The 12,680-nt window shown below is 40.3% G+C and overlaps 1 protein-coding gene across 21 annotated transcripts in view; it reads right to left on the minus strand.

The window, feature by feature from the left end:
• The window catches only part of ACTR3B (actin related protein 3B), an 80,203-nt gene that overhangs the window by 42,145 nt on the left and 25,378 nt on the right, over nucleotides 1-12,680 (minus strand). For 13 of the 21 annotated variants that reach the window (XR_004351383.1, XR_004351384.1, XR_004351382.1 and 10 more), the window contains 2 exons: nucleotides 7,462-7,586; nucleotides 6,683-6,793 (listed from right to left, as the gene is read on the minus strand). Coding sequence is in view for 10 of the 21 variants with exons in the window: in XM_032642686.1 (XP_032498577.1) it covers nucleotides 6,683-6,793; nucleotides 7,462-7,586 (236 nt within the window). In the remaining 11 variants the exon portion in view is untranslated. Of the gene's footprint in view, nucleotides 1-257; nucleotides 381-410; nucleotides 581-2,699; nucleotides 4,440-6,682; nucleotides 6,794-7,461; nucleotides 7,587-12,680 lie in introns of those variants that run through there. The other 8 variants (XM_032642701.1, XM_032642697.1, XM_032642693.1 and 5 more) reach the window with 7 other exon arrangements.

Consider the following 12,680-nt stretch of genomic DNA (forward strand, 5'->3'; position numbering starts at 1 on the left):
TTCCGTATCAACAACTTTTTTATAAAAAATCAAGGTGTATGGGGGCGAGGAATAGGGAGCTGTTCAATGGGCAGAGCTTCAGTTCTGCAGGATGCGAAGGTTCTAGAGACCTGTCACACAACAATGCGAATACAGGTAACACTCTGAACTACACACTTAAAAAAGGTTAAGGGAGTAAATTTCATATGTTTTTAATCACAATTTTTAAAGGTTTTACAATAAAAAACAAGGTTACCACCATATGTGTATTTCATTACCATTTTATAAAACAAGTTTATGTATAATCCATATGCCTGCACACAATTATCTCTGGTTAAGAACCGGTAACGGTGTTTTCCTCCAGGAAGGGGATCTGGGGGGCAGCACAGAGCTGGGAAGGAGACACACGTGCACTGGAAATCCTTCTGCACCTTTTGAATTCTGTGCTGTGCATGTCATCGCTTCAAACAAATAAGCAAGTCTGGCTGTCAGCTCGCTGGGGCCTTTAGCTTAGACTCTTATATAGCAATGATGGAAAGCTCAAACGCAGCGCCCCAAGTAAGTTTCAATTACTGTGATTAGAATCAATATATAATATTCCCTGGATGGGAGAGAGAAAGCAATCTTAAGACATATGTGAGAAATAATAAAGTCATCAAAAGCAGATTGTAAATAAGGGATCTGAAAGTCACCCAACAACAACATAACTTATTTTAACATTCCTACCTCAGGGGGTTGAGATTAAGTTTGTTAATACCTTAAAGCGACCAGCACATAGCTGGCACTGTGTTATGATTACTATTTTAGATTTCTTGCATTTAAAGCACATGAATAATAGCTGCACCTTCCAACAGTACTGGCTACAATGTATCTCCTTAAAGCACCTCCTGTCCATCTGAAAAACAGGCCTAATAACTACCCCCTCCCAGGGTTGTTGGTGGGATTAAATAAATGAGTGAATACATGTAAATACTTGGTGAGGGGAGGGGCAGGGCACATAGCAAGCGCTGAATAAATGTCAGCTATACCATCAGTAATGTAATTCACACCAGAAGAAATTATATATATTAGCTACAGAGATCTATAAAATCTTTTCTCACCATGAAGAGAAATGCAAGCACCTTAATAAGTTAACTTTAGAAACAAAGCATTTAAACTGAGCAGAGGGGAAAAAAGGATCAAGAGAAAAAGACTAAAAAGGCATGAAAAGTGTGAGCACAGTCGAGGAACATTTCTTCCCCACTGGCTAAGAGCTGCCTATTTGGTTTGAAGCAAAAAGTGAGCCTACAGGAGACATTCCCAGCAAGAAGTAGATTGACTCTGGCTCCTGGATTCTTCCGAGTTTAAGTCCAGTGTCAAATGATGTTCCAAATATATCCCAAATGGATGAAAATTATGTATAAACATCAAAGGAAAACAGGTTTACTACATAAAAACTTACAGATTCAAAAACATAATCTACAAAGGGAAAAAAAAAATCAATTGAGAAAAAAAGTATCTGCTCCTGACAAAAGCTTCCTGTCTATTATAAGCAAGAGTTCACAGTATAAACAAAGTGTGATACATATAAAACAGAATATTATTCAGCCCTGAAAAGAAGGAAATTCTGACACATGCTACAATGTGGCTGAACCCTGAAGACATTATACCAAGTGAAATACGCCAGTCACAAAAGGAAAAATACTGTAGGATTCCACTTATATGAGGATCTAGAATAGTTACAGTCATAGACACAGAAAGTAGGATGGGGGGGTGCCAGGGGCTGGAGGAAGCAGGAAGAGGGAGCTATTCTTCAATGGGGTCAGAGTTTCAGTTTGGAAGACGAGAAAGTTCTGGAGACGGATGGTGGTAACGGGTGCACAACAATGTGAATGTACGCAATTCACCAAACTGTACGTTCAAAAATGGTAAATTTTATGTACATTTTATCACAAAAGAAACTTTTAGGTAAAAAAAAAGATCATAGAAATCACAGCAATAGGAAAAGCAATAAAACACTGATATGTACAAAACACAGGACATGAATAGGCAATTCACGAAAGAGAAAATACAGCTAATAAACACATGAGAAAATGTTTAAGGTCAAAGTTATTAAAAATGCAAGCTGACAATAATCAAAAATATTAATCAATGCTGACAAGAGTTCTAATAATGTGGCCTCTAGTACACTGAAGAGTTCAGCGTGAAATGGCATGCTAAAGATTCAAAATTATTAATACTTCTGTACCCCCAAATTATATATAATTTTTATACTTTTAATATAAAAAATGCTTATATAGAAACCACTGTGCAAACATTACTTCATATTAGTTGTTAGAAAACCAAGAAATTGGAAACAAAAGTAAACATCTAAAAATAGTGAAACTGCTAAACAGGAAATATTCACTGGATAGAGGACTGTATAGCCATTAAAATGAGGATTATGAAAAGAGTGTAAGAAAATGGGGGAAGAGGGACAGAGGACACAATATTGAATGCAAAGTCATACAAAAACATGGGTGAAAAGATTAAATGAAGATATACTAAACGTTAATATTTATGATAATGGGACGTAAAAAGTCCCACAGATATCTTTCAAATTTTCTAAATCACACTTACAGTTCTATAATAAAAAAAATCTTTACAAGAGTTGTGAAACCCTGGGTTACAGCCTGTGTGTAAAGACCACAGAAACTCCCAATACAACTTCCTGATCTATTTATCCAGACGGAGAAACTCACACAGGCAAGACGGCAACACAGAGCAGAAGCAGCTGCATCTCGACATGGCTTTCCTGGCCTTCTGGCTGCCGATGGGGATGACACTCGCCACATCCAGCCAGAGTTGTGAAGACAGTTGACTGAATTCTTGTCTTGCCACTGTCTTCACACCTGTAGTCACATCATTATGGAAGGCACTGCAACTTGCCTACCCTGTACCCATTCTCCCTTCTGCCTTAATGACAGACCACTGATCAATCACAGGCCCAGAGGAAAAGCATTTCCCAGACTTCCTCATGGACAGGGGTGGCTAAGTGAGTAAACTCTGGCCAATAAGAAGCAAAAGCTGATGGATGTGGCTTCTAGGAAAGCTCCTTACAGGGGTGAAGGCAGACTCAAGCAGCAGACTCGCTTCTGCTTGCTCTTAATGCCTTCTTTCCTGGAATGCGGAGGTGATGATGGAGCTGCTGGAGCCAGCGTGGGGTCACCAGGTAACCGTGGAATGAAAGCCACACGCTAGAGATACTAGAGCACAGAGACCGCTAATGACAGACACCAGGATGCTGCCCTGCCAGCACTGCCCTCCCTACTACAAATGTATGTAAGGAAAATAAAACCCTTAACTTGCTAAAACCAATATTTAATTACTTGCTGCCAAACGATTCACCATCTGTGAAGAATTTACATTAAAACCTACATACTTCTATTTAAGGGAATGTTTACAATGTAATTAGGCTCTCCTGGCTCCTGAATCAAATTCAGCATTATTAAAGGCATATTCTTACGGGTTCTGAGAATCATAATCATAAACCCATTTTTTCCTCAATCCTCCATTTCTTTTATGTTTACCACCAGTAACTGTTCCTTTAGGAGACCAATTTAAATGAAACTTTCCCCAAACCATTATTTACAACAAGATCTAAATAGGAGATATCAAGTTTTTCTTATTTTTTTTTAATACTGAAGCATATGATTAAAACATCACATGAATGCAAGTTACACAAACAAATTTATTCATAATAATGGTGAAACATCATCTGGTATGAATTCAAAAATAAAGAATTAATCCATTCCATAAAACCAATCCATATTTCTGGATAAAGACAGCAAACTGAACACATGTACCTAATACTGTTCCACCCCCAAGCCTCTCTATAACTGCAGTAAAGAAACCTTTTTAAAAATAGAAATCCTGAAGGGAGGGAGACCAGGAGAGGAGATAAGGTACTGTAAGGTGGAAAGCACGTGGGCCAGGGGTGACGGACTTAGCATACCCAGGGCTGTACACCTTCACACCGGCTGGTGGCTTCCGTACTGGACACAGCGGGTCTACTTCATTCTCAAGAGCCAAGAAGGCAACTATTACGGCGAGTCAGGACTTACCACACGTCATGGACCACATGTCATGGTCAGCCTGACTAGGCTAAGGGACACCCGGAGAGCTGGTACAACATCATTTCTGGGTGTGTCTGTGAGGGTATCTCTGGAAGAGACTAGCATTCAGCGGACTGAGAACAGAGACACGCCTTCACCAATATGGGCGGGTGTCATCTGAGCCACTGAGGACCCGAACGGAACAAAAGACGAAGGAAGGGCGATTCTCTCTCTCTCTCCCTCTCTCTCTCTAAGCTGGGATGTCCGTCTTTCCGGCTCCTGGCTCTCAGGCATTCTTGATCAGCACGTGCTGCCTGCTCTTCCTCCTTGATTCATATTCAAAAAGTCTGCCAATCTCTTCTAAAGTTGTAACTCGATTTCCACTCAACAGCACTGCAATTCTTTAAAATATATGCTTCTGTTTTGAACTCTGGGCACTCCAGTATTGGAGAAAAGAGTAGGATTCCCATGTGCTATCTGCTCAATCCACATGACCGATAGAGCCAAGTCTCTGAAACGTCTTGAAAAACGTGAGCTGTAATGAGCTCATTCTCACCTATATGCTCAGGCATCTGTTCACCGCAGCCAGAAAGAACGATTTGGGGGGCTACTGAGGGACCTTTAATTTAACCCCTTTAGACTCTCTTATACCAAAAAGCATTATCTGATATAGCAGTTCAGTAAATGTCTTCAACTGACTTCTAGACTCGGCCATAAATCTCTATACCTGCTTTACTCCCCTTGAACTATTCCATTAACTGACGACTAAGGGCATAAACCTGAAAGCAATGTACCATTCTCATTACTTCCTCAATCACATCATGCAATGAACTGACCTTGCAAAATTCAAAGCACAATACACAGAACACAGTATCTTCTCTGTTTAATTTAATAAACTTGATTATTCCTGAATATTCATTACAGGTACTCATTTTTGGCAAATGGTCTTTTCCATATTCACATCAAACACCTACAGCTCCTTCTGAGAAAGTGATTTTATCTTACTAGCCTATAATGTCAGCGAAAGCAGAAAATAATTTCTTGTAGGAAACAATTCCTGTGGGCTGTGTCCTGGTGGTGTGTGTCTGTTCCACAGGCTAGGACTAAGTGTCCCTCTGAGTGGAGTGAGAGGGGACCACCTGGCATGGGAAGCTGAGGCGGACAGAAGGAAGCTGCTGGGCGGCACGCGCTCCTGAAGTCCTGTCCAACAGGTTGTTACGCAATGCGCGAGAGATGGAAAGACGCCAAATAGGACAGGTAGGAATCTGTGATCTACTGAGGCTTTAAAGACAAAGCCACTCAGACACACTGTCAGTTTCCTGGCTCCATTTATTTTACATAAACCACTGTAGACGCACAGGAGAGAAAACACATGGTGGCCTGTAAAACACAGTATTCACACTTGGCAATTCCTAGTTATGGCGATATAGCCAGAAAAAAAGATCAGGGCACTTTCAAGAACTTGTTGTAATAGATTTTAAATATACAGATTCCACTAACTACCATAATAGCCTTGTAGTTAACATATTTTAAGCCAGATAATTCTAAAGAACACTCCATATTTAACATTAGAAAGAACTATATAATTGGGGATCAGGGACCTTTTGACAATATACTTGCATGGAAAAAAATCCAAAGCTAAATTATGGAGGTTGTAATGTGCAGCTTATGCTGCGTGCAATTGCTCTCCACAAAGCAAGTGTTCTGTACATGTAATTAATTTTAACTTAAAAAGAACATTTCATGGAAGGAAATGTGAAGTTGAGTCAAACAAGCAGAACAGATTCCATAACCAAGAGATATTTCTTTTCATTTCTCTGTAATGCTTTGTTTTGTTTGAACAAGATCAATTAAGTACCACAATATCAGGGCCCATAACTCAGCTCAATTTTATTTTAGAGTGCGATTTAAACCCTGGCAAAATAACATCTTGACTCGGTTTCCTCTGCTATAAAAGAAGCAAAAATCAGAGTCATCCGGTTACTTCTCGAGGACATCCAAGTGCACAGTTGGTTTCCTACCCAAATCCATTCCTCCCTCCACCTTCCTTGCTGTTAGAGGCCTGTTTAGGTACCTACCCTCTTGGGGCCAGGTGACCAGACTTCGTCCCCTCACCAGCCCAAGGGAGAGAATCTTGATCGATCTAAACCTGTCAAGGTAATTCCATTCCCCTTGCAAGGCACCAGGCTAGGCATGGACGGATGGGGTAAATCTGCTGGGAAGGTTTCTAGGAAAGGGATCCTTAATTCCTAAAAAGTGCTTCTACCTCTGACAGCAAATACACCAAGAGGTGGTAAAGGAACTTGGGCAGCCATCCTGGGGCTTGAGGGGAACCAACACAAGAGGCCAAACTACTGAACTAGGCTGGTCCTTGCCTCCGTCCCTGAGCTGCTGAAATAACGAGCCCTGGAGCGGCCTGACTCTGGCCTTTCTGTTTCATGAAATAGTAAGTCCCTTTTGGCTTTCAGGCATTTTTGTTGAGCTTTCTGTTATTTGCCCAAAAAGCACCCCCATTCATACAAACAGCTTTAGCAGGCATTAAAAACTCCCCAGGGAAGAACACCTTGGGTTTAAAATCTACGCAACTTGGAATTGACAGGGATATACTCTTCTTAGGTCCAGTTACTCACCATTAAAAAATAATGATCCTCAGGCTCAGCTCGAAGATATTTAAAAATCACTTGTTCCATGAACCTTTCCATTAGATCCCAGTCTTCAATTATTCCATGTCTTATTGGCCACTAAAGCAAGAGAAACCAAACTACATCAAGCTTCAGTTCACATCGGTAAGAGCAACAGTTTAACAACAGCACTGGCCCGGAAGAGATGGAAGACAGCGAGTTGTTGAACAGTGTTCCTCTGCATGGAGTGAATGTTAATTTATATAAAGAAACAACAGGCACTTTACCAGAAAGAGTTCATGACATTACTGTTTATATTCTACTCCACCCATTTCTAAGCAGAAAGAATCGTCTTAACAATGGGGTAACATGGAAAAGCAGAGCTAATCTACAATACCATTCGATCTGGAGTTTGGGGAGTGGTTTCTTTTAGAACAAATGTCTAGTTAAATAACTTTAGTGCTTCTTTTTAACTGATCAATCTGCAACTTTCCACATATGACAGGTTAATTAGTCAACCTGCAGGTTTCCACAGGAGCAGACCTTGCTTTCCACATAACCCAGAGGTCCCTTAGTCAACTCTGCATTTGTAAATTCACTTGATTCCCCACATCAAAAATACCCTCATCAAAAACAACAACAACAAAGCCTCTTTTCAAACATAAGAATAAAATATATTCTACAACTCACAAGTACAGTTTCTACATAAAGCGCCACTTTGCATCACTCATCCTGCTGCTCTGCTCTTGGCTGTGCACTTGCAGAAGCGAATCCCAGCAGGCGTTTACCTTTGTGGCATACGTGGGTTTATCTATGGCTTCGTCCCCTATGAAGAAGTCCAGGTCGTCGACACCCCTCAACACCCTCCTCTGGGCTTGGTCGACCACCTTTGCAGACTCTCTGATGGCAATACCTTAGGAAAAACAATACAAAGAGCCCATCACCATACTCATTCATTTCAATGATCAAGAGAGGATGATAAAATCCCTATGTATGGACAAGTAAATTTTCAATATTACGGTTTTATTTGGGGTCGAGTGTGTTCATAGAAAAGACTCTACCAATGAGTAGGTAAAGTAACACAGAAACAAGTTACCATGTTCCAGCATTATTTTCAGCATGGCACAAAAGAACTCAGCTGGTCTGCTCTTAATGCTGACAAAAGCTACATTACTTAATTTCTCAGTTTCATCTGAAAAAAATTCCTCAAGATAGTAAGTGAAATGCCCATGGAGTATCAAGTAGATTACAAATTTTAAAATACAAAATAGGAGACAAAATTTAAAATATAATACAGAAGAAAAGAGTAAACTGAAAAATGCCTCATGTCATTTTCATGAAACTCTGTCAGATTTAAAACATATTTTTAGTCTTGTTACCAAAAAAAAAAACCTGATTTCCCATTAAAAGAAAAACTAAGAGGTTGCTGACTAGTATCTGACAAAAAGAAAAGTACAATAATCAAACAATTGTATTATGTAAAAATATTAATGGTTTTGAAACATTATTTTAATAAGAGCTTAACCTTGATACTTAGGAATATACTTAGTAGTAAATAATCATATGAAACTTAACTCCAGAATTAACATCTAATGAAATGCGGAAAGCTTCACAAAGATTCAATTTTCCATTTAAACTCCTAACCCCTGGTTAAACTCTGAGTTCTTAAAAACTACTCTTCATCAAATTTATTCCAAAACAAATACAATTATTTTTAAAGGTAGATTATCTGAAATCCCCAATTTATTACAAATGAAGAATAGCAAGAAAGCTATGGGAGCGAATTTTAATCCTTATTCTCAGAAAGCTATCTTTAAGTAACAGGCTAAAGAGGTGGGGAAAAAAAAGGACAGAAATCACTTTGCCCATCTCCTTTTCTCACTCCAACTCATTGCCACATTTAGTCTCGAAGCTTTCAAGTTACGAAAGGTGGCACAAATCTAAAGGACAGAATTTCTGCAGGAAATGCTGGTGGCTGAGCCTAGAGAAAGCATCCAGGTCAGAAGCAGTGAGCCCATCAGGGCCATGAGGCTAAGAATGGGGCCAGAAAAGTCTGGAGGGCCAACATTTACTAAGGCAACCTGTGGAAACAAACACAACCCATCTCTGAACACCAACCATGCCATCCAGTGGCACACTGACACAGAATCATCCGATGCGCCAGTTAGCATTTCAAGGGCCCCTGGAGAGAGGGCTTGCAGCAGACCTCAAAACTCCTCGCAGTGTGGCAGTGCCAGATTCCATCCTCTGGGCAAGACCAAACTTAACTATGCACAAATTTAGAATTAAACTGCCAAGTCAACTTAAAAGACTGTAAAGAGACAAAGACAAAAAGATTCTTCAATTCATGACTTCCTTCAAGTTTGCCAAAAATTTGAGGGCAATATATCGAACCAAGAGAAAACTCACCGCCTTAAAGAAAACAATGCTAACCTTAGTGAGAATGAAGCTACCACGCTCAAAAATTCACCTGACAACAAAGTAAATCTTATCCTTCCCAAAAGAGAGATGTAAGTACTCTGACCCCAAATCACAGGAGATCTATGTTTTAGTGGCCTGCAGCAGCAGCAGCAACAAACCATAAAGCGTGCTTCTTTTAACTATTACACGGAAGCAACTACAGCCATGAAAGAGAGTAAAGCTTTATAGAGCTTATATTCAAAATCTTTTGTTCATACCTATGAAAAGCAAGATGTGGTCCAAATAGTCCTTGTGAACATGATGGAGAAATGTGTCTAAAGAGTAGCTATCAGTGAGCATCTCTGAGTATTTACGGAGTATACACATGACTCATTGTAGGACACAGATCTAAATCACCCGCAACTTTCTCCAGCACACCACAGCTTCCTACAGGACCCTGACTCAGGTGTAAACAAAGACAACAAGTGTGCGGGGAACATTAAGATGGAAAGGACAACAAATATAACAGGATCAGCACCTAAACATTCCAACTGCTTACACACGTGTGGCATCTCCATGCAATGGAATACCATGAGGCCACGAAAAGCAACGTGGGAGTTCACGAAGTGACCCACAACGTTCTCAAAGATGGAGCGTCGGGAGGAAAAAAGCAAGGTGCAAAACGGTGTCCGTGGTATGCCACCACTTAGGTAAAAACACGTCTGTGTATATTTGCCGGTACAGGTAGAGTTACCTCAGGAAGGAGGAAACCAGAAACTGTAGTTGCCATCTAAGAGGGGAAGTGGGTGGTAGAGAGTTAATTTTCGCTGTACATCTTTTTACAGCATTTAATTTGTATGTCACATGAATGTATTACCTATTCAAAGTTAATTAAATTTGGACTTCTGCTTCTGGAAAGATGGAGTAAACATACTTTTCTCTACTCCTCTCACGAAGCACAGCTAGAATCCCTGGACTTTATATTTGAAAGAAACATAAAAATGCTGAGAGGTGAAGAGAAAGCAGCAGACTGGCTAGGGACCTCAGGACCCAAGGAACAACACGCTGGTGACTTCCAGGTTTTCGTTTGTTTCATGTGTCCTACACTGGCTGCCAGGGAAGCCAACAACCCAGAAACACCAGTGGGAACAAACAAACACAGTCCCCAAAAGCCTGCTGTCTCCAGCCAAAGGAGGTGAAAGGGGCAGTGAAAACATACAACTGCCCGACTCCAATCAAACACGACAGAAAAACAAACCCCCCACATGCAGTGTAGACACCACGCAGGAGCCAGGACTCATCCCACCCCTCTGCCTCCACACCGGGGTCCTGCCAGAGGAGGCCCGGTGGAAAGTCAGCACTCCCACCCCTCACCCTTCCGGCGGATGGTACCTGCAGAGGCCTAGTCAGGGGTCTGATCCCCCGCCCACACTCAGCAGCAACATGGAGCCCCTCCCCAAATGAGTGTCAACAAAGGCCAAGAGGAAAACCTGAACTTCAGCCCCAAACTGGCATTAACGAAGGGTATCCCCCTTCCCCTGCTGGAGCGGTATCAGAAATGACTTGCCAAAGCATAAGATTTAAATAAGATCTGGAATCTCATAATATAATACCCAAAATGTCCAAGTTTCAATAGAAAAAAAAAAAAAAAACTCTCACCATAGCAAGAACCAGGAATATCTCAAGTGAAATGAGAAAAGATGATCAATAGATACCAACACTGAGATGACACAGATAACAGAATTACCAAACAAGATTTTAAGAGCCATCATAAAATGCTTCAATGAGCAACTACAAATGCACCTGAAACAAATGAAAAGTAAAAGGAAGTCAGCAAAGGAACACAAAGTCACAGCAAAGATAAAAGATATAAAGACAAAACCCACAGAAATTTTAGAACCAGAAAACACAATACCTGAAATTAAAATGTCAATGGATGAGCTCAGCAGCAGAAAACGACAGGGGAAAGAGTCAATGAACTTGAAGACAGCAAGAGAAATAACCCAACCTGAACGACAAAGAGAAAACAGACTGAAAAACAAATGAACAGGGCTTCAGGGACACGTGGGTTGGACAACAGCACATCTAATATTCATGTATTCCGAGTCCCAGATGAGAGGAGGAAGGAGGTAGGGCTGGAAAATCATCCAAAGAAATTACGGTTAAAAATTTGTCAAATTTGGGAATTTCCTGGTGGGCCAGTGGTTAGTACTCCGCGCTTCCACTGCAGGGGACCTGGGTTCGATCCCCGGTTGGGGAACTAAGATCCTGCAAGCTGCATGGTGAGAAAAAAACAAAAAAATTTGGCAAATTTGGCAAAAAAAATAAAATAAACCTATAAATTTAAGGTTGAATAAACTCTAAAGAGGATAAACCCAAAAAAAAATCCAAAAACTAAAGAGCAAAGAAAAAATTCTGAATGCCTCCAGCAAATTTCTCATCAGAAATCAGGTAGCCCAAAAGGAAGTTGCATATTTTCAAGTGTTGCGAGAACTGCCCACTCAGAATTCTATATTCAGCAAAATTTCCTTCAAAAATGAGGAGCAAATCTAGACATTCTCAGATGAACAAAAACTAACAGAATTTGTCACCAACATATCTACTCTAAAAGACTGGCTAAAGAAAGTTCTCTAAACAGAGAGGAAATGATAAAAGAAGGAATCCTGGAACATCAGGAAGGAAGGAAGAACAAGAGCGAAAATATGGAAATTACAATTACTTTCCTTCTCCTCTTGTGTTTGCTAAATTATGTTTGGCAGTTAAAGCAAAAATTATAATGCTAATGTGCTTCTCAACGTATAACCTCAATTAAAACAGAAAGGGAGGAGGGTAAAGGGACATAAAGAGAGATAAGGTTTCTACATGTCACTGAAACTGGTAAATGCTGACACCACAGACTAAGAAAAGCTATGTACATGTAAGATAATAACTAGACCAACCACTTAAAAAGCTACACAGAGAGAAGCACTCAAAACACCACAGATATGGGACTTCCCTGGTGGTCCGGTGGTTGGGACTCTGCACTCCCAATGCAGGGGGCCTGGGTTCGATCCCTGGTCAGGGAACTAGATTCCCACGTGCTGCAACTAAAAGCCTGTATGCCACAACAAAGATCCTGCGTGCCACAGCTAAGACCCAGCGCAACCTAAATAAATAAATAAATAAGACACCACAGGTAACTCAAAATGAAATTCTAAAACATACTCAAGTCATCCACAGGAAGTTAGGTAAAACAAAACAAAGAAATGAAAAACAGAAAGAACAAACAGAAAAAGAACTAATCAATAATCACAATAAATGTAACAGTCTAAACACACCAGTTAAAAGACAGATATTGGTAAAGTGGATTAAAAAAACATGACTGAACTCTACATTGTCTACGAGAAACTCTCTTCAAATATAACAATATACGGGCACACCTGGTTTTACTGTGTTTTGCTTTTATTTAGTCTTTTTTTACAAATTGAAGGTTTCTGGCAACCCTGAGTCGAGCACGTCTCCTGGTGCCACTTTTCCAACAGCATTTGCCCACTTCATGTCTCTGTGCCATATTTTGGTAATTCTCACTATATTTCAAACTTTTTCATCAGTATTATATTTGTTAAGG

Source organism: Phocoena sinus, chromosome 9 (genome assembly GCF_008692025.1).
Source record: "Phocoena sinus isolate mPhoSin1 chromosome 9, mPhoSin1.pri, whole genome shotgun sequence".
In the NCBI taxonomy this organism is placed as follows: domain Eukaryota; kingdom Metazoa; phylum Chordata; class Mammalia; order Artiodactyla; family Phocoenidae; genus Phocoena; species Phocoena sinus.